Consider the following 20,545-nt stretch of genomic DNA (forward strand, 5'->3'; position numbering starts at 1 on the left):
ACACGACTGGGTTAATCACCAAGCCGGTGTCTGCACAATTATTCACCCTGCGCCGCTTTGTCGAGGTCGGTCACTGACCGCCCGACATTACATTGGCGACGAGGAGGGCGGCTCCACACCACGAGAATTGCCCAGCAGCGGCCGCAAACCACACAGTGCTCGTGCGGCAGGTGCAATTACTCGCACATTCCAGGGACACCAAAGCGGCGGCCGCCTACCGTGCAGTGCTCGTGCCATTTTCAGGAATAGGCCTGGCAATCTAATCTCCAAAGCATCTGAATGCTGGTGCAGGATCCTTAAACCACAGGATCCCATCTACAAGGCCAGCCCTCTCAAAGCTGACGCCCATCCCTCACGGGTTGCTGCACCTCGAACAACAGTGAGTACTTTGACGCCCTCTGCATCCCGTGCCCGTGGTACAAAACCTATCAGCACCACCTTACAGCACTGCCAATACCTGCAAAACACGCCTGTCTGATGCCATGGTCTTACCCCGTTCCAACCAGCCATTATGTCTGTCATACCTCCGGTAGAGCCATTCATTGTTGAAGGGGCCCCTTCTGCTCAAGCCCCCAAATGGAAGGAATGGGTGGAAAGAGTACTCCTCTTCTTCGAAGCCACCAAGGTAGCGAATGACCAGAAGCGCGCCATGCTCATCCATATAGGAGGGAGAGACATATATAAAATATCCAAAAATCTTGTGGAAGGTGCCCCAAAAACACACACGACGCTCATAGCTGCATTAAACAGGCACTTCGAGCCAATGGTCAACACAGATTATGAGAGATTCATATTCAGGCAGGCCAGACAACAAGCAGAAGAGTCACTGGACGGATTCCACATGAGGCTGAGAGAGTTAGCCAGCACCTGCCGGTTCAATGATGAGACAGAGGAAGTGAGAGGAAAACTTATCCAGGGATGTGCCTCCTTAAAGCTCAGAGAACGCATCTTAGAGGAATCCGGAAAGTCTCTACCGGACATCCTGCAAATGGGGCGCACGAAAGAGCTATCACGAGCCCGTGCATCTCACATGGAGGCGGCCCTACAGCGACCCATAAAAGAAGAGATCGCCAACGCGATCACGGTACCCACGAGCAAATCCAAACAGCGGCCGAATAAGACTCAAGCAAGGCAATGTGGATATTGTGGTGGTGTCCCACACAAACCATCGGAATGCCCAGCGAGAGGCAGGATATGCTCCAGCTGTGGGAAGACAAATCACTTCGCAAAAGTCTGCAGATCCAAAAGAACCAGAACAGGAAATGCGTCAGTCAACACCGCGGCAGGAAGTGCTGCATCAAACAAGTCAGAGCCGGGGAGTGACATGGACGATGACAAGACTATGGTACACAAAGTTCACTCCCTTTTCACAGTCAAAAACACCCACTCTCGTCAAGCAAAACTGCCAAGGTGTCAGATCCACATGGGCACACACGAGACAGTTGCAGTAGTGGACACAGGAGCATCCATCAACCTCCTAGCCGCAGAAGAACACTGCTGGATGGTGCAAATCCCAACGCTAACTAAGGCAAGTGTAAAGGTCTACGCGTATGGGAAGAACACTCCACTGGCCCTGAAGGGTATGTTCCGAACCACCCTCACCCATGGATTGCGGTCCACCCAGCGAAGGTCTACGTGACCGAAGAAGAACGAGGAATGCTGCTTGGCTTCAAAGCTGCCGAAGAACTAGCAATAGTTACTTTCGCATTCAGCATCCATCAAGAATCCATAACGGACCTGTTAGCGAGGTATGAAGGAATATTCGAAGGGATCGGATGCCTCCGAGACCACAAGATCAAACTCCATATCGACAAGACGGTACAGCCAGTAGCTCTCCGGCACCGACGAGTCGCATTCCACCTCCGGCCCCAAGTGGAAAGAGAACTGGACCACCTCGAAAAGGCAGGTATCATCGAAAGGGTCTCCGGGCCCACACCGTGGGTCTCACCCATTGTGGTAACACGTAAACCTAAGCAACCAGGGGAGGTCGGCATATGTGTGGACATAAGCCTCCCCACTGCAGCTATCAAACGAGAAAGACATCGGACTCCCACAATTGATGACATCTTGGGAGAGCTCAGCGAATCTCTGTGGTTTTCAAAGCTAGACCTCCGATCTGCTTACCACCAGCTGGTGTTAGCGAAAGACTCACGCTACATCACAACCTTCTCCACACACATCGGGCTAAGGAGGTACAAGCGACTAAACTTCGGGATATCTAGTGCCGCAGAGGTGTTCCAAAACGTCATCCAGGAACTGCTAGCTGACCTGCCCGGAACCATCAACGTCAGCGACGATATCCTCGTCCACGCGCCCACCATTGCGGAACACCACTCTCACCTCCGGAATGTCCTACAGCGCATCCAGGATTCTGGACTCACCTTGCACCGCCAGAAATGCAAGTTCCTCAAAGACAGGATACAATTCTTCGGCTACACTTTCTCAGCAAGTGGCGTTGCCCCAGATCCGGCCAAGGTGAATGATATCAAGAATGCAACCCCTCCCACAAGCACCACAGAAGTACGGAGCTTCCTCGGAATGGTCAATTACTGCTGCCACTTCATCAAAGATCTGTCCAACCTCACCCAACCACTTCAGAGGTTAACAAAAGCCTCTGAACCATGGAAGTGGGAATCCGCGGAACAAACGGCCTTTGAGGCCATCAAGGAGGCACTGTCCAGCGAAACCACTCTAAGATATTTTGACCCAAAGAGGAGCACAAAGATCGCCGTTGATGCTGGACCAAAGGGGTTAGGTGCCGTATTACTACAGGAACAAGCAGAAGGGATGTGGTCCCCAGTCACCTACGCCAGCAGGTCACTTACCGAAACTGAGCAGAGATACTCTCAGATAGAAAAGGAGGCCATTGCCGTGCACTGGGGCTGTAAACACTACCATATCTATGTCTATGGCCGCCCATTCATTGTGACCACCGACCACAAGCCCTTACTCCCTCTCTTCAACGGCACCGCCTCAAAACCTCCGCCGAGAATAGAGAAGTGGATGTTGCAACTGCAGGACTATCGCTGCCAGCTGGCGTACCGCCCAGAGTCTGAGAACCCTGCGGACTACCTGTCGAGACATCCACGAGCGGGTTCGGATACAGAGGTTGATGAGGCACGAGATACCGAAGAGTATGTTAGGTACGTCACAGACCGGTCCAGACCAATGGCCATGTCAATGGATGAAATTGTGCAAGCCACTCGAGATGATGAGTGCCTACAAAAGGTCCTTGTAGCAATGAGGAACAATCAGTGGCATATCTCAAAAAAACAACTACTGTTGCTGACCTCAGAATCCCAGCGCGTCATAGGCAGTCGGTACAATGTCAGAGATGAGCTCAAAACTGACGCAGAAGGATGCATACTGAGAGGGAACAGGCTAGTCATCCCGTCATACCTCACCACCCGAGCAGTCGAGCTGGCACACAACGGCCACCAAGGCATGGTCAAAACGAAAGGGTGCCTGCGGTCAAAGGTGTGGTTTCCCCTCATGGACGAACAAGTTGAGAACCTGGTGAGATCATGTGTGTGGTGTCAGGTCACTGGGGAGCCAAGCAAGCCCGCCCCCATCGAGACTGAGTCCTCCCCAGAAGGGCCCTGGATGTCTGCTAGCCTTGATTTTGGGAGCTTACCGGATGGTCGCCACACCATGGTCCTCATCGATGATTTCTCCAAGTACCCCTGAGGTGGAGATCATTCCGGCCCTCACGTCGGACGTTGTGATATCGGGTCTGGAAAAAGCCATGGACACTCATGGCTTGATATCCGAAATAAAGACAGACAATGGTCCACCCTTCCAAAGCCGTGAGTTAGCGGAGTACCTGAGCGTCACTGGCACTCGTCACCGACGGATCACACCCCGGTGGCCTCAGGCCAACGGCGAGGTCGAGAGGTTTATGCGAACGCTGAATAAAGTAATTTGCATTGCCGTTGCTGGCGATCAGGCTGTTGATTATGCCATCTTCTCATTTCTGTGCAATTATCGACAGACGCCCCACTTCACTACAAACAGGGCACCGAGTCACATTGTTGGGAGGGCATCCATGGACACCATCCTCCATCACCCCTCGTGGAACCCTCCCGCCCTGGGTCAAGACCAAGCTCAAGAGAAGCGGCATGCAGCCAATCAACGTGCCAGCCAGAGCAGTAAAGCCACTCCGTCTGACCTCACCATCAGGGATCAGGTATTGCTGAAGCACGTCTTGCCAGGAAGTAAGTTCCGCACACATTTCGACACTGCCCCTTGGACGATCATTCGCCGAAAGGAGTCTGCTGTTCTAGCTCAGCGGGGGAGTGAGACTGTTACCCGCAACATATCTTTTTTCAAAAGGTTCTACCAGTCGGGCGAGAATCTCCGAGGAGAGTCTTGCAGACATGGTGATGATGACCCATCCTCACTACCGGTCGAGGATAATGACCTCAACTTGCCCACCCGCTAGTCGACGGGAAGAGCCGACAGGCCAGACACCGGCTGGACTGTCGAGCGTCCCCTTAGACTTGGGTTCCACCCATAGCCGGTCCGATGTTACCAAATACAATTTGCGTAATAATCCCTGCCCTTCCACACGCTTGCGTGATCACCTATGTGAAGGATGAAACTTTGTTATTACATTGTGTATCGTTTGTTTTTTATAAATTTTTGGAGGAATGTGGTGTCGCTGGTCGGTGACGTAACCGACCGTCCAACACCTTCTAGCGATGGGGGTTACCCAAGCGCGTTCGGCTTGGAGAGTCCCCGTATGTAAGAGGTAGATATTACCTCTGTTTCAGTTGTTTATGGTTTGCCCCGAGGTCTCCGGCCCGGGGATATAAAAATAAAGGAGGCGTGGTCAGAGCAGGCAAAGGGAGCAGCACCGCGGTCCGATAGCATCACGCCGGGCCGCAGATGCTCTTTGCCTAGGCCGGACCCGACCACGCGACTGGGTTAATAACCAACCAGGTGTCTGCACGCATTATTCACCCTGCGCCGTTGCGCCGCGTTGTCGAGGTCAGTCACTGACCGCCCGACATTACAGTGGGGACTGTTGACAGAGGGCTCCAAGAGCCACAGAAAAGTGCTGTACAGTGGTGTCTCAAGTAATGATTTTTAAGGGTGGCACACAAGGGGCCGCAAATGAGTGGGGTGGCCCTAGAAAGAGCAGTCATAAAGATGATGCACACTTGTAAAATATACTGCAGCCCTCCAGCTACTTCACTAGTGCTGTGGAACAACATTAAGGCATAACCAAGCATGCCATCAGGTGCCTGGTGTGTTGTGGAGGATCCAAGAACCTGCAGTCTCAGTAGCTGCCAAAGGGAAGAGCCGCGGGACAAAATCCATGGAAACTCCAAGCACACTATTTGGGCAATAGCGGGCCTTTAAGAAGTCAAGCAAATTTTTATCCTCAGTGAGCGGTTCATAGAAGATAGGGAAAGAGCACAGGCATGCTCTAAGTGTGTACATGAAGTAGAAGACTGAGCAGGATATGCACTCACATGGAGTGCTAAATAAGAAATTAAACAAAAACATGAAAAATATTTAGGTAACACCAGAATTGGAAGGACACAAGGCAGCCAGTCAAAAGTGAGGATAAAGAAACGATCCTGGGGCAAGACAAACTCAAGAATATGGAGAAAAGCCATCTGTTAAAGAGCAAGCAACTGAGAAAGTCAAAAAGCCATCCAATTAGGAGTGAGAAAATTACCCACAGCCCACTCTGTTTTATTGTATGCAATGCTGCTTGCACCAAGCAACTGAAGCTGCAGTGAAAATCGGTAGAATGAACAGGAGTTCCAAGCCAGTCTCTTCTTACTCTGCAACCTTTTTTCTATAAGCAGTTGCCTACTTTCACATTTTGAAGTCAGAAGTAAAGGTGTGTGAAGCTGCAAAGCCTGACAACTCTTTTAATTTTTTTTTATAAATTTGTTGATACAATAGGTAGGTACCGAGGATACATAGGCCCTCATTATGACTTTGGCGGTCTTTTCTTAAGACCACTGAAGCCACGGGCGCCAGAAGACCGGTCTCCTGCTCGCCATATAATAGGTACTGCCGGATTTCCGCCACACTGTGGGCGGACATCCGGCAGTATCAGGACCGGCTTTAGGGTGGTGCAAGTGGTGCGGCTGCACCAGGTGATGACTTCAGGGAGGGCGCTATGTTTAGCAATAACTTACGAAACTTGCAACTTAAAAGCACCTGCTGAAATGTTTCTTATGCGTCCAGTCTTCAGGAAGCAATTAAAATGTCAAGATACCTCTTGTGATTAATGTTCTTGCTACAGAGAGAGAGATATGGGAGGTTTGTCTAATGGCAGCTTTGACTCTCCATAAAGTAGTGAAGAGGGTGAATGTACCTGCTGCAAAGAACAGAATTATATTTTGCGTAGATAGCTCAGTGGATTAGTAAAGCCAGCCTTTACAAGCCCTTTAAAACAAATGAATGTATGTGAAAGGGGGGCTATGGATAGATGAGGGGGCACATTTGCTGAGTGGTAGTCAGGGATCTGAGGAGGTGGTCACAGGGTGGGGAGGGAGGTGTGAAAAGACTGTCGCACTGGGCACCACCAACGCTAAAACCGGCCCTGGGCAGTATCCATGCTGGCGGTCGGAGGTGCCTGGGTGGTGCTACCACCTGCACCGTCCTGGCAGACGGACGCCGCCAGCCATATTAAGACCATAAACACAGCCTGGCAGTGTCCTGCTGGCGTGGCGCTGCCGGCGGTAGCAGCGCCCCTTCCCGTTCCCTGCCAGACAACCTCACCTGGCGTCCGACAGGGAAGGCAGGGTGGGGGGTGTTGTTTGTGGTGTCTGCCTGTGTGTATAAATGTGTGTGTGTGTGTGTGAACGCGTCTGTGAGTGTTGTGGTGTATGCATGGTTGTATGCGTGTGAGTGAATGCATGTATGAATGTTGCAGTGAGTGCGTGTCTGCATGTCAGTGTGTATGCGTGTGAGTATGCGTGTATGTTTGTGTGGATACGTGCCTGAATGCGTGTGAGTATGTGTGAGTGAATGCGTGTATGGATGAGTGTGAGTGAATGCGTGTGAGTATGTGCGAGAGAATGCATGTATGAATGAGTGTGAGCGAATGCGCGTGAGTATGTGTGAATGAATGCGTGTATGGATGAGTGTGAGTGAATGCGTGCATGGATGAGTGTGAGTGAATGCGTGCATGGATGAGTGTGAGTGAATGCGTGCATGGATGAGTGTGAGTGAATGCGTGCATGGATGAGTGTGAGTGAATGCGTGCATGGATGAGTGTGAGTGAATGCGTGCATGGATGAGTGTGAGTGAATGCGTTCATGAATGAGAGTGAGTGAATGCGTGTATGGATGAGTGTGATTGAATGTGTCTCTGAAAGTGGAGGTGAGAGGGTATATGTGTGGTGCGTTAGAGGGTGGGGGTGTGTGTGTGTGCATGTATGCGGGACGGGGCGCTATGTGTGTAGGGGTGCTGTGTGTAGTAGGATGAGGGGGGGGGGCAGGCGCTTGCTGGGGAGGGCGGGGGGAGCCGTCTACATGTGATGGGGGAAGGAATTCACTGTCACAAGTAGCCCTACCGCCATGGTTTTCGTGGGGGTGCTACCACCGCGGAAACCATGGCAGTAGGCTGGCTCATAATGCCACCAGCGTTCTGCTCTGGACTTCCGGGTCGGAGATGTACATCTCTGCCCGGCGGTTCATTCTACCATGGCAGTATGGGTGGAGATGTGGCAGGTTGGTAGCGGCAACCCGCCAAACTCATAATGTGGCGGTATACACCGCTAGCCTGTTGGCGGTGATAACGTCACAATAACCCAGGCAGTCAAAAGATCGCCAAGGTCTTAATGAGGGCAATAGATACCAATAGATTAATAAAGACAAAATGAGGGTCCGTGTCATCAGCCCTTAGTGGCATTGGGAAACTGTACCTGCCTCATGCCACAAAGAAGCTGTGCACCATATCTTCTGCTCTGAGCCACCGCATGCAAGATTCACCCTCCAATGCCCCCTTGTATGCCCCACCCCCAGCTCCCCACCCTCCCGCCTGCACAACTGCACAAAAAAGTTTTATGGACCGATTCTCCTGACCGCTGTTTGGCACCCTTAACGTCTGGCACTGTCAAGTAGGTTCTTGGTGGGAATCCACCGGATAGTCATTGTTGGTAACAATATAATGTTTCTATTATGTTCCTGTGGTGCTGTTAATTGCCTACAAAAACTTGCTTTTTACCAAAAATGTAACATATACCATCAAAAATATTTTATTTCGTTTATCATTTTCAGATCAGTTAAATAGTGCAAGTGCAGACTTTGATCGTGTTCTCCTACGGATCAGACATTTATATGAAAAGGGGGAGGATCCTGTTCTGTCTCAGCCGGTTACAGTAAATTTGAAGGTAAACTTATGTATGTATGAATATTGAATACCTCTTTTATGGACAAATCATTATCTTATATCGTTTGCAATTCCTAGAATTGGAATACCTACCACTAAAACAGTATACTCCAAAGAATCTCGTTACTGGTCCAAATTAGATATAGACAGATGAAGCTTGCATCTACATGACTCTGTGCCTAATTTTAGTTCAGCATACAAATCATTAATGCTCTATGCAGCGTTTAAGAGTTGGATAAACAAGGCCCTTGATGAGCTAATTACAAGGAAACTCTGTAAAACATGTCAGCCTCATGAAAAAGCAGCATGTTTTTCTGAGGAATTAAAAAAACTGAATTTCTTTTTATAAAAGGTGTGAAAGAAAATGGAGATCGAATTGTGACGATGCGGATAAACAGACTTGTAAAACCTCTCTGAAGAAATATCATTATGCCATTCGTAAAGCTTGAATTGACAACTTTGTGAAGAGAATTGAACCATCTGTAAATTTGATCAAAGAACTTTATTCAATTGCCAGTTCCTTTTTAGAGCAACTCAGTGGGTCCTCACCGCCGTCAAAGGAGCATTGTGAAGCATTGGCTCTTCACTTCCTTGACAAAGCACAAAGTATCTATGATGCCTTAGCCGAGCCAAGGCGTTCGAGTGTTATTCTAGCAGATTACTTCATATTCAGTGTTTGTCATTCAGAATTTTCCATCTTCCCTCAGTTGTCTGTTTAGGAGGTTATGTCGGCGGCCTGTACAATGAAATCAGGTTCACCCTTGTACCAGACCGCAGTAGGCGTTCTGGTGAAAGGTAGGGACATGGTTCTCATGGCCTTGACAGCTATACAGTTGCTTCCTGGAGAAAAGTAGAGTTCCAGAAGACTGGAAGCGTGCAATTATCCAGCCTCTGCTTAAATAACCTTCCCTGGATCCGGAGGTTGGTGGTAATTATAGACCTATTTCTCATCTTCCAGGAGGCAGTAAAACCTTGGAAAAGATAATAAACAAGTAGCTTGTAGCTCATCTGGAAGTCGACAATATCCTCCACCCCACACAAAAGGGATTCCGCTCAGGATGTAGTACAGAAACCACCTTGTGAATTGATAACGAAGATCTGAGAGCAGTTCTGAATCAAAGAGGCTCAGCTTCTTTGATCTTTTTGGATCGAAGCGCTGCTTTTGATACAGTGTCCCATCCTATTCTTTTGCATCACATGGAAAATGTTGGGATTGGAGGGAGAGTCCCTGGCCGGTTTGCAACTTTTCTGGAGAAACGCAGTTTCCAGGTCAGTAAAGGTCCTTTTCTGTCGGACAAACATCATATGTTATGTGGAGCACCTCAGGGCTCATCACTGAGTCCTATGCTTTTCAGTCTTTAAATCCGCTCCCTTTTTGACATTATTGGCTCATTTGGCTTTAAGATGGTATCATACACGGATGATATTCAGCTGACTGTTTCATTATCCTCTGATACTGACTCCACCTCTATAAGGTTAAATAGCTGTTTAGAGAAAGTCTCCAATTGGATGGCAGCCAGCTGTTTGAAACTTAATGGAGATAAAACTGAGGTTATGATAGTGAGTAATAATCCCTCACTCTGAAACTTAATCAGCTGGTCCTCATCCCAAAGGGAACGTCTGTCCCCAGAATTTCAGAACCTGGCTTTAGGTTGGACAGTCAACTTACCATGTCTCTCAAGTACAGAGGATGGCTGGCAGCTGTTTCAATTTGTTGCAGGTTTTGAGAAAAACCCTGCAGTGACTGCCGGTAGCTGTCCAAAGAATAGTGATTCAGGGATTAGTTCTTTCCCGACTTGAAGTCCACAACTCGTTCCTGCAAGGTTCCAAGTTATTCAGAATGCTGCTGCATGACATTTGATGAATGTCACTACAATGCAATCAGCACGTCCAGCATTTAAAGCTTTGTACTGGCTTCCAATCAACTGCAGAATATAGTTTCCGGCTATGTGCTTTTTTGCACCAAGCCAAATATAATCTTGAACCATCCATTTTACAACAATTGATTACTCCTCATCAATCTAACAGAGATCCCAGGTCCAACGGTCTCGACCTCTTAGTAGTCCCCAAAGTTAGAAGAACTCAAGGGGGCTGTCGGTCATTCAGATTTTTGGGCCCAAAAATCTGGAATTCTCTACCTAAGGATTTGAGAAAGGAGAAGAACTACATGTGTGTTAAGAAGAAATTGAAAACCTTTTTTTCTTTTCCAAGTATGTGGTGTAGCTGGCTGTTTCCTTTGGATTTGACCGTGGTATTAGCACTTGGAAGCCCATTGGGTAGCCAAGTGCTTTACAAAATAAATAAATATAAATAGTGCTAGCTCAGGGCATTTGGCAGTAGGCACTCCACCACAGAGTCCATCTACTAATGGAATACCTTCCGGGTGTGGACAACGACTTTGCAGATGTATCAGCGAGATACAGCAACACATCCATGAGTGGGAACTCCATCTGCAGGTCCTATTCCCATAAATCCACCATTTGGGGTTTGCTGACATAGATCTCTTTGTTACCATTAAGAATGCAAAATGCCCAAGCTTTCCATCCAGGTACCCACACCTGCAGTCCCTGGGCTATGTTCCTAGGATGAACAGTCCGGGATATTTGCCTATACTTTTCCTCCTCCCCCATTCCTTACATGCGTAGTGCTGAGACTTCAGCAAACATCCCTGACCCTTACCCTGGTTGCTCCCACTTGGACCAGGCAGCCCTGGTTCACCACCCTCCTTGACATATCCATATTCTTGCTTGACAGGCTGCCAGCTGGTCGAACCGTCTTGCACAGAACCATGACACATTATTTAGCACCCAGTCAGCTCAGTCTTGCCATTTGGCTCCTGAGGTCTTAGTTTGGTTACCTCAGTCTCCCTCCAGAGCACATGGCCATCCTCAAGAAGGCATGCAGGCCTACTTTATGAACCTGGTACGCTGCCAAATCGAAATGGAAAAGGTCTCACATTTGCTTCTATCAGGATTTACTTGGCTGTGGTGGCTGCCTACCTCCAGAATAGGGGACATATCTCCCTGTTCAAGGTCCCATTCATTAAGGTCTTCATGGAGGGACATAAGCAGGTCATCCATCCTAGCATCCCGCTGTCTCTAGTATGGAACCTTAATGTTGTCCTCACAAGACTTATGGGCCATCCAGTTGAGCCACTACACTCTTGTTCTTTAAGATTCCTTTGCTGGAAGTTTGCTTTTCTAGTAGTCATCCCTTCCCTCACATGTGTCACCAAGCTTCAGGAACTAATCTTAGAAGAGCCTTTCTTTAAGTTCATATGTATAGGCTGGTCATTCGCACCAACCCATAACTCCTGATGATCATCTGTTAATACTCCCCCTTGGTATCTCATCATTAAGCCCGCAGAGGTCTGTCTAGAGCCTGAAAATCTATATTTTTCCAAGATCCCAAGGGGTTTTGTCACACCTTTGCGTGTCTGGGCCAACTTTTCTAGACTATACCACTCCATCTCATCTGCGCTATGTCCACTCTCAGTGTAGCGGTTCGTCAGTTTCGTGGAGTCGGGTTTGCACCTAATGATGCTCCGGTGTTCAGTGATGCGGGTTTGCACACATCTGGTCGTCATCCCAATGTACATTAGCTTACACACGCATTTTGTTATGTAGACCACATTTTTAGTGTTACAGTTAATCAGGCTTTTAGGTTTCCAGGGTGTTCTTACACCGAGGCCAAGTTCTTTAGTTCATTTTGTGAGCCAATAATTACACCCCTCGAGGTAAAAGTTGAGGGGTTGCTGGTGATGAAGCATAACACAAATGCGTGTGAAGCTTCCTCTTCCAAAGGAATGATTTCCCCTTATGTTCTGACAGTAGTTCTGTGACGTCCCTACTTTGGACACGGACTTGTTTACCCAACTAGGAAAACAGCCGACTGACTTTGGGCACATGCATGCTCCTTCCAAAGCCAGTATAGAATGGTGGTTGGTTAAATAGACCCAAACCTGTTATGCCAAAGCCAGATGTGTTTGCCAATTCCTCACAGGCCTCATTTTACCTGCAGAAAGGGGCTACTATGGCATTTTTAGATAATATTCCTGTAGCTAACATCTGCAAAGCATCTACACGCTCCACCTCACACACTTTCACTAAACACTACTGTATGGATGTCCTACAATGCCAGCAAGCCAGCGTTGGCCAAGCTGAACTTCATACTCACTTCCACCCCTGTGCAACATCATCCGGCTAGCTCCTGCTTAGGGGAGAACTGATTTACAAGCTATGCACAGATTGTGTACCTATACCTACACATTCCCCAAACGTAAAATGTTACCCTGTATGCATCTGTTCGTGGCATGTAAGGCTGTAGATTCATATGCAATACAACCTCCCTTCTTCCCAGAAGCCTACGGTAGTTGCAGAAACAATTTGTGCCTGTGGTTTACTTTATTCCCACATGGACATCTGCGTCTCAATCCCTATGCTTCATTCCTTCCTCACCCTCTGCACGGAAAAACAATCTAACAATGAGCCGATACCCCTACACTTATCTACCAGTAAGAGGAGTCATAATACTTCATGACTCGAAAGACAGCAGAACACTAGATGGTAGGAGTATGTACAGCATGTGAATCTACAGCACTAGATGCCACAAACAAATGCTTATATAATAGATAGATTATGATCCCTGATGGTCTCCTTCAAAATTAAACAAATCTAATTGGTACATTTCAAGCTAAACTATAATTTAATATTATTATTTTTTTATCTTTACTCTCCTGTCCGTATAAGTCTTTACTTAAAGGCCTGGGAACGGTCCTGTCTGTGGAGGAACGCTCTCTCACAGGAACATGGGACATCAACGATGTAAACAGATGGAAATGGAAAACAGCTCAACACTATAAAGAAGGTAAGAACAGTTTTAAATAAATTCGTTTTTCAGTGCCTTGTGCAGCTAATTGTGACTTAGAGGCATACGAATGGAGGTGGGAAGGGGTCAATTAGAATTGTTTTGGAGAGGCCAGAACCCTCATCCGAAATTACTGTAGAATTATTGTAGACATTGATCACAGATAAAGATTGACAAATCTTACTGTAAAGTAGTGTTGCATTCAGCCCCGCATTCTCACTGAGTTGTCTTTGCTACAGTCTGTACCAAAGCGTAACTAAGTCTGTGTGAGGTAGCCATTTACAGCATTCTCCCACGCACACCCAACCGCGCTGCCTGCACGCTTGACCCTTTTGTGCCAATTTTGCCACCTAAGACTAGGTTAATTTCTGAGGAAGTGCTTTGTCCTGTCTCTTATAGTTGTATGGTAAATACCTCTCAGCAAGGCTTTTAATGATGGGATAGTATATATCAGGTTTTTCTGTGAAGCAAGCCAGGAAACCCTGACTGCTGCAACAGAACGCCCTAATCACCCGGGTTGCAACGAAAGCTAGGGTACACTTGTGCTTCAGCGCTAATAAAGAAGGCTTGAGCAGCTGGATACCTCTACTATGAATCTGTACTCTAGGCAATCATATCCTTCTGTCTGAAAGCAGCCAGCGTACAGAGGAGATGGCCAGTTCATCGTTTAGCATAGTAAATCTATGGGTGAGTCATGCATGTTATTGGCTACTCCCATGTTAGGCAAATAATTTCTGAATGGTGCAAAAACAATGCCTCTGCGCGTTTGACCTCGCATTCATTTAGTGTCAATGTGAAGATGTAGAACAGGCATAGGTTTTTCTTTCTGTATTTAATTTGTAGCCATAAGTGTAACTGTTTTTTAAGTAAACTTCAAAGGTTTTTTTTACACATATGTTCATCCGTTAGGACCAAATCTAAATATAACTTCATTTTAACTGTAGTTTTTTCAGTGGCAGTCGACACTCTGTTCTCATTGTTCAGACGCAGTGTTTTTCCATTGTAAGGGCTTTTTTCACATTTGCCTTTACATTTTGACTCCATGGACGGATCTGGACAAAATTTGACAATCAATTGACATAATGAGCAGGAGCCGCTCATTTATTATTCACTGCTCAGGGCCAATAGCGCCACATTATGCCCTTCAAGGGCTCGTTTATTTATTTTTCCATGTTCGATTGCGTCCCAGTTTGACCACAGATACCACAAACATGTTATAAAAGTGTTATGGGGGTACTGCACAGATCACAGCAGCCCCACAGAAGATGCAAAAGAAACAGTCTCCTTGGTCATTAAATGCATTTTGAAAAAAAAAATGTTTTGTTAGACAGTGATATTAATAATCATTGCTACCTACGTAAATGGAAGTACATTGGATTGTAGTTATTGATAAATTACTGAGTTAATTTATTGAAAAAGGCAATAAGGCAGAATTATACATGCTGATGTGCTGAACCCTTGCTAAAGGTAGTAAGTCAATTTTTTTATATTTTGGTGTTCCGACCTTTTGACATAGCCAATAAGGCTGCCTTACTCTGACCCTTTGACAAAGCCAGTTAGTCTACCCTACTTAAAAGGACATCATTTATGCTGTTATGACAATCTACTTAAAATTATACCCTTTATATTGTTGCATGACAGTCTACCGTGCGCAGTTGCAGCACAGAGGTGCCTACAGGGGGATGGGTGGCGGGGGCAAGGCATAGCCACATTCCAAGCCATGAATCCAAACCCAAACCATGCACAATGGTGGGCATCTTAGTTTACGTTGACGAAATATAGAAATTCACTAAAAAATAAAGGTTTTGGAATAATATCTTACTTTACATTTTTTTTTTAACTTGGAAATTCACTGAAAAAAAACATAGGTTAAAGGGTTGTTGTAGTTAGGTGGAAACGTCAGTTAAAAATACAATTTTAAACAAATGCAACCCCTGAAATTTAAAAGTAATAGTTATCTAAAGTAACTATAACTTGCACCCTCGTCATGAATTGCTAATTACCTCACATTTTACATCACTCATGAAATGTTCCATAACATCATTGACAACTTTACTGCTGCTTCTGAAATTACATTATTGATAACAACACCACGCATGGCCCAACGACGAGCGCTGGGGGTGGGCTCGGAAACAAAGCCAGAAGCTGCCTGCAGGGATGCCGCTGCTTCAGTGACATCAGCAGGCGCTCCGAAGGAAAAAGAGCCACTGCATTCAGAAGCTGTCTGCAACTGTCCCAGCAAACTGATCCTGACACCCGTGGGAAGTGCGCAGTGCTCAGCTGCTCAGAGTGGACCATGGGGCGAGAGAAACAGCCCTGCACCTGTACTTTTCTGAAGCCCGCAGTTGGGATAAGGTGAAAGCAGGGCCATATGCCCATTTGAGACTTGTGGTAGCTTGGTAATTTAGTGTCCAAAGAGACAACAAGTCAAGACCAAAGCCAGACTTTCATGCCCATCTAGGGATTAGGCAGCACTTAGGGTCACCACCTAAAATCCACTAGGAATGCAGAGCATGACATGGGGAAGGGGGGAGAGAGAACCCGCTGGTGGGAAGCACAGTTCTGACAAACACTAGAGTGCTAGGCTTGAGAAACTACTGAGTGTGCTTTATTTAGCATGTGTATAAATACAGTTTTTTATACTAAAGGTAAGTATTGGGCAACAATCTTATTGGGGTCACTGCAGGATATTTTGAGTTATGAGCTGTTGCATCACTTACCCTTGAAGAGCCTTCGACTGTTCACGGTGTGGTATCACTGAAAGTCAAGTGCTGAAGGGGTATTACTTGGCCCAGTTACTCAGGTCCCATAGTAAGCCTGGCCCTGGAACATTGGGAGTAAAAGGCCACAGCACCCACGTTTGACGTCAGTAGCTCTTATTCGCCCCATGGCCATCTAAAAGGAGTTCTGACAATAAACATGCATAAATAATTCTGCAGTACACAGAGACAATATTGAAGATTCTGTGAAGGCCACACTTGTGGGAACATCAGTAGAAATTCATTAGTTGTGATTTGCAAATGATGTATATGTGATTGGAGATTGCCAAAGGGTGCATTTGCAAAAAGCCCCTAATTTCAGTGAAGCGACTCCGTCTACAAATTGATGAATAGGTCTGATATGTCATGACTGCCTCTCCTCCTAAAGCTATTGTTGTCTTTTACAGGATTTATAAATTGGTCAAAGAACCCCAAGCATATATCTGAAGACTCTACAGTGACACTGCACCCAAAGGAAATAAAAACCTTTTTCATATATTTCCAGAAATAAAAGTGATGTGAATTTTCATCAATTTCCATCTTGATAGTGATAACAACTGCGGTTATGTTGGATGTTGCATTGCTTTATCCTGGCTTCTCTGTTCCTTTCTTCACAGACTTACACACGTTCTTTTCATCCCTGTGCTCGTATGTTTCATTTTTACTTGGCTCACCCCTAGCACACACCTATACTTTACATCAGCACTTGTCCACACTCTTGAATTATTTAATGGGAAGAATGGAACTCTAGTCATAATTAATAGTGTGAAAATGCATCTTTAAAATGCAGTGTGCTGCTTTGTTAATGCCCCTTGGCGCACCATCTGTTCGTCAATACCATCTTTCAGGGAGAACCATGTTTTTTCAGAACGGACTACAGGATGTTTTATCGCATAGGTTTGAAATAACTTTTGAAGTAGTCAAGGTGTTGAACATCTGTTACTCACGACAGACTTGTATTATATGTAAACAATGTATAGGTGAATTGATCATATATGCACACACATTTTGTTATGAATGTTCCTAGCAAAATCCAATCTAGTCTTGCATTTTAACTACAAATGTACTATTGATGAATGAGAGATAGTTCAGGTTGCTGCCATGAAGCCAACTGTGTAGCATGCTCCTTATTATAATTATGCAATAAAGTTTAAATTGTGGGTTTTGTCTGCAGTTTCTCAGTTGTTTTGTTTTAGGATCACAAATCTGTAATCAAAGGACACCATATTATTGATTAACCATATAGGAAATCAAACCTCCCAACCACAACCTTGATGTCTGTGCCATAATGGGGCAGAAACCAATACCTCAAAAGGATTCATAAATCTACAAGTGTGACCTTAGAGCCTTAGATCAACAACTCCGTAGAAGTCTGTCCAGGAGATATGGTACCCACACCGAGGACAAAAGAAATCTTCTGTAAATCTGAACTCAATGGCATATCCCACAACCATATTAGGAACCGCCAGAGAATGTGTCTAAACCTAAACTAAGCAAGCTTGATGTCAGAGTCAACATCCAACACAAGTCTAGTCTTAAAAATTAGTCTTATCAACAAGTCAGCCCTTAACACCTATGATATATTTTACATGCTTCTTCAGACTCAGGGAAAAATAGTTTGTTGACATCTTCACCCAAGACTGGAAGAACAGCGTAGAAGGGGAAATGTCAGTATTACACTCAGATGAGATGTCCTTCAAAGATATCTGCGATAGTAATATATATATTTCTGATGTATTGTTTTGCACTCTATAGTATAGCACTTACTTTTTAAATTAAATCCACAAATTAGAATACAAACCATGGCCCAGTAAATCTTGCTATCTGGGCAAAATCACTGTGTGGGTGAATATAACAGAGAAATGACCTAGGCCTAGTTTGACACATATAGAAGGCAGCCTAGCTGCGAACCATCAACTGTGGCTAGACAATCATTTGGTTTCTGAATCTTTCAGGAGGATTTGAACTTGCACAAGATTCTTCACAGCACAGTTGGGACTTCAGCTTTCAACTCCACATGCTACAAACTATCCTTTCCTTCCCATAAACTAGTATCCTAGACTAGTTTACCTCAAAGGTTGCGTGTTTTGCCTTAATCTCAAAAGACATGACTGCAAACAGATCTGGCGTCCAGTGAAATAGACAATCACATTCATTATTCTTTGCACCATGCACAAGGCTTATAAAGGTCCAAACCTAATACATAGGTTGCCAAGTTCTCTCCCAAACTAGTTCCACACAATGTGCTGACTAAAGTTCAGGCAGCCCAGGCATAGTGGGCTCCTCTGTGATGAAGCCATGTGCACCCAAGTGTTGTCAGTTAAGATTTAAAATCATGACAGGACTATGTAATGTCGCCAATAGCAGGACTGGCTGTACATAGAGTTGGTAGTCTAGCTGGCAGACGACAGGACTTCCTGGGTGGGGGGCCGGGACAGGAAATGGGGACCGAAGAGAAGGACAAAACGTATGGGAGGATAGCTCTACATGACTAGGTCAACAAACATAAGTATCTAGTATTTAGGGCTTATCTAAATACAACAGCCCTAATAATCCTGTTGCCTTGGTTATTCCTGCATGCCTGCAGTCCACAGCAGTGAATGATCCTCCAGCCTGCCATCTGAGGATAGAAGACTACTCTGGCAACAACGGAACCATTAGAAGAAACACGAGGCACACACACAAGAAAAATCAATGTCACACAAGGATGCAAGTGCATGGTAGTTATCCCAAAAGCGCAGGAGTTATGCAAAGACTGAGCACAACCATGCCAAAGTGTTGCTTATCTTGTCAAATAAAAGCAAGCACAGCAGTACAATTAAGCAATCAACAAGCGTGACTGCGCTGCCAAGCAAGAGACTTTTATCCACTATTTCCTGTATTGCTTTCATCCTGCTCCTCTTGGCTCACATACCCAAAAGCAGTAAGCAAGACCATATGGCACGGCGGCCCGTGTGGTTCAGAAAAACAGGGCAGGCACAGACCGCCAGTGGGTGTGGCAGAATGACCTTTACATGAGCCCCAGCAATTTAGGGACATGTTTACACTGGAAGAGTTCAAATCAAATTCCATACCAAAGCCATGCACATCCTCCATGCAACCAGTGAGGGAGCCATCTTGAAGTCAGGCATCTGAGAAGAAAGATGCTGAAGTCTGAGCCGGTCATTTTCAAGTCCGGCATCTCCAGTGAAGGCTTTGAAGTATGTTAGGCAGCCATCTTGCAGTCAGACACGCCATCAAAAAGAACTGAAGACGCCATCCTAGAGTCAAGCGGATGATCAAAAGGCAGTGAATTCACCATCTATAGACCAAATGACAGCACATTAGGCCAAGACAATGAAACCAAGAGTGAGTTAAGTGCAGAACAACAAAGACAAGAGATAGAAGAAATAATGTTGTATTACACTATATAGGGCAAAGTATCAGCATCATATTTCTAACCTCCAAACCAGCTACCTCTCTCAGAAAACACAGTGGGACTGAAATGGCAGGAGTGGCGAGAGGATTTTGACTACTTCGTAGAAGATGAAAAGCAAATCCTATTCACAACAAAGAACCTCATCGGGACATTGGTCTGCAAAATCATTCGGGAGCTACCACTAGCCCAATCAGCATCATATACATTGGTACATGAAGCACTAAACACTGAGGTACTACCAAAAAAGAATATTGACATTCAGTTTGGCATTCCAAGAAACTGACTGTGCCAGTTGGTCAGGTACTGTGAGTTCAGCAAGTTCACAGATAAGGATGCATCAGACTACGCATCATAGAGGTATGACAGTCAGAATCACTCTGGCATCAAGTACTGCAGAAGAGCTGTACGCTGGGAGACATCGAAGAACTGACTCGGCTGAATGACCAAGCCAAAGCACAAGCAAAGAGAATTGAAGCAGAAAAGATAGAGAAGAGAGAACAAGCGTTCTGGAAAAAGAACCATTCACAGAAAAGGTCCCACGTAAAGTACTTTTGGAGCGCAAGATCAAGAGACGATCATCAAAAGAAAGATAGGCAACACAGGAACGAAAAGGAAAAAGAATGCTACTGCTGCAGCAAACCAGCGGTGCTGGGCAGGTGACAGTACCTGCCCAGCAATGCAACAAAGTGTCCTAAATGCAGAAAAGAAGGTCACTGGGTAAAGGGTCACATCAAGAAATTCGAGAAATTCAAAAGACCAAGAGACACGACCCGAGCACATGCAGTGAGGGGCACTAGCAGCAACACATCAAGGTCTCACACAACAACCAGGGATATGACCCAAAATAACTGATCAACATCTAGGTCATTAACTGACAGCTCAGTATGCACTGCTTCTCTGTAAAGTGATTAATACTTACTCATGGTAGCCCACAAGGATTGGAAGTCAGCACCAGTTTCATCCTAGACAGTGGCATCATGAAACTATATCTGTGTAGCTGAATATGAAAATATGAAACCAAAACCCAAACTGCACCCAGGCAAATAAAGGTGCATACATGAATGGCCAAGAAACCATTACCATGTCTTGGGAAATTCACAACACTCCCCTACAAAGACAAAGACTGAACCTAAGAAACAGAGAT

At 45.9% G+C, this 20,545-nt stretch overlaps 1 protein-coding gene across 1 annotated transcript in view; it reads left to right on the plus strand.

Annotated features, from left to right (window-relative positions):
- Nucleotides 1-17,150, plus strand: part of MAN2B2 (mannosidase alpha class 2B member 2) — a 369,901-nt gene extending 352,751 nt beyond the window's left edge. Inside the window, exons 18-20 of the mRNA XM_069203167.1 lie at nt 8,247-8,359; nt 13,107-13,224; nt 16,391-17,150. Of these exons, the coding sequence (XP_069059268.1) occupies nt 8,247-8,359; nt 13,107-13,224; nt 16,391-16,494 (335 nt within the window). The 3' untranslated portion in view covers nt 16,495-17,150. The remainder of the gene's footprint in view (nt 1-8,246; nt 8,360-13,106; nt 13,225-16,390) is intronic.
- Nucleotides 17,151-20,545: the final 3,395 nt, after the last annotated feature.

The sequence above is a fragment of the Pleurodeles waltl genome, chromosome 1_2, assembly GCF_031143425.1.
Source record: "Pleurodeles waltl isolate 20211129_DDA chromosome 1_2, aPleWal1.hap1.20221129, whole genome shotgun sequence".
Taxonomy (NCBI): Eukaryota; Metazoa; Chordata; class Amphibia; order Caudata; family Salamandridae; genus Pleurodeles; species Pleurodeles waltl.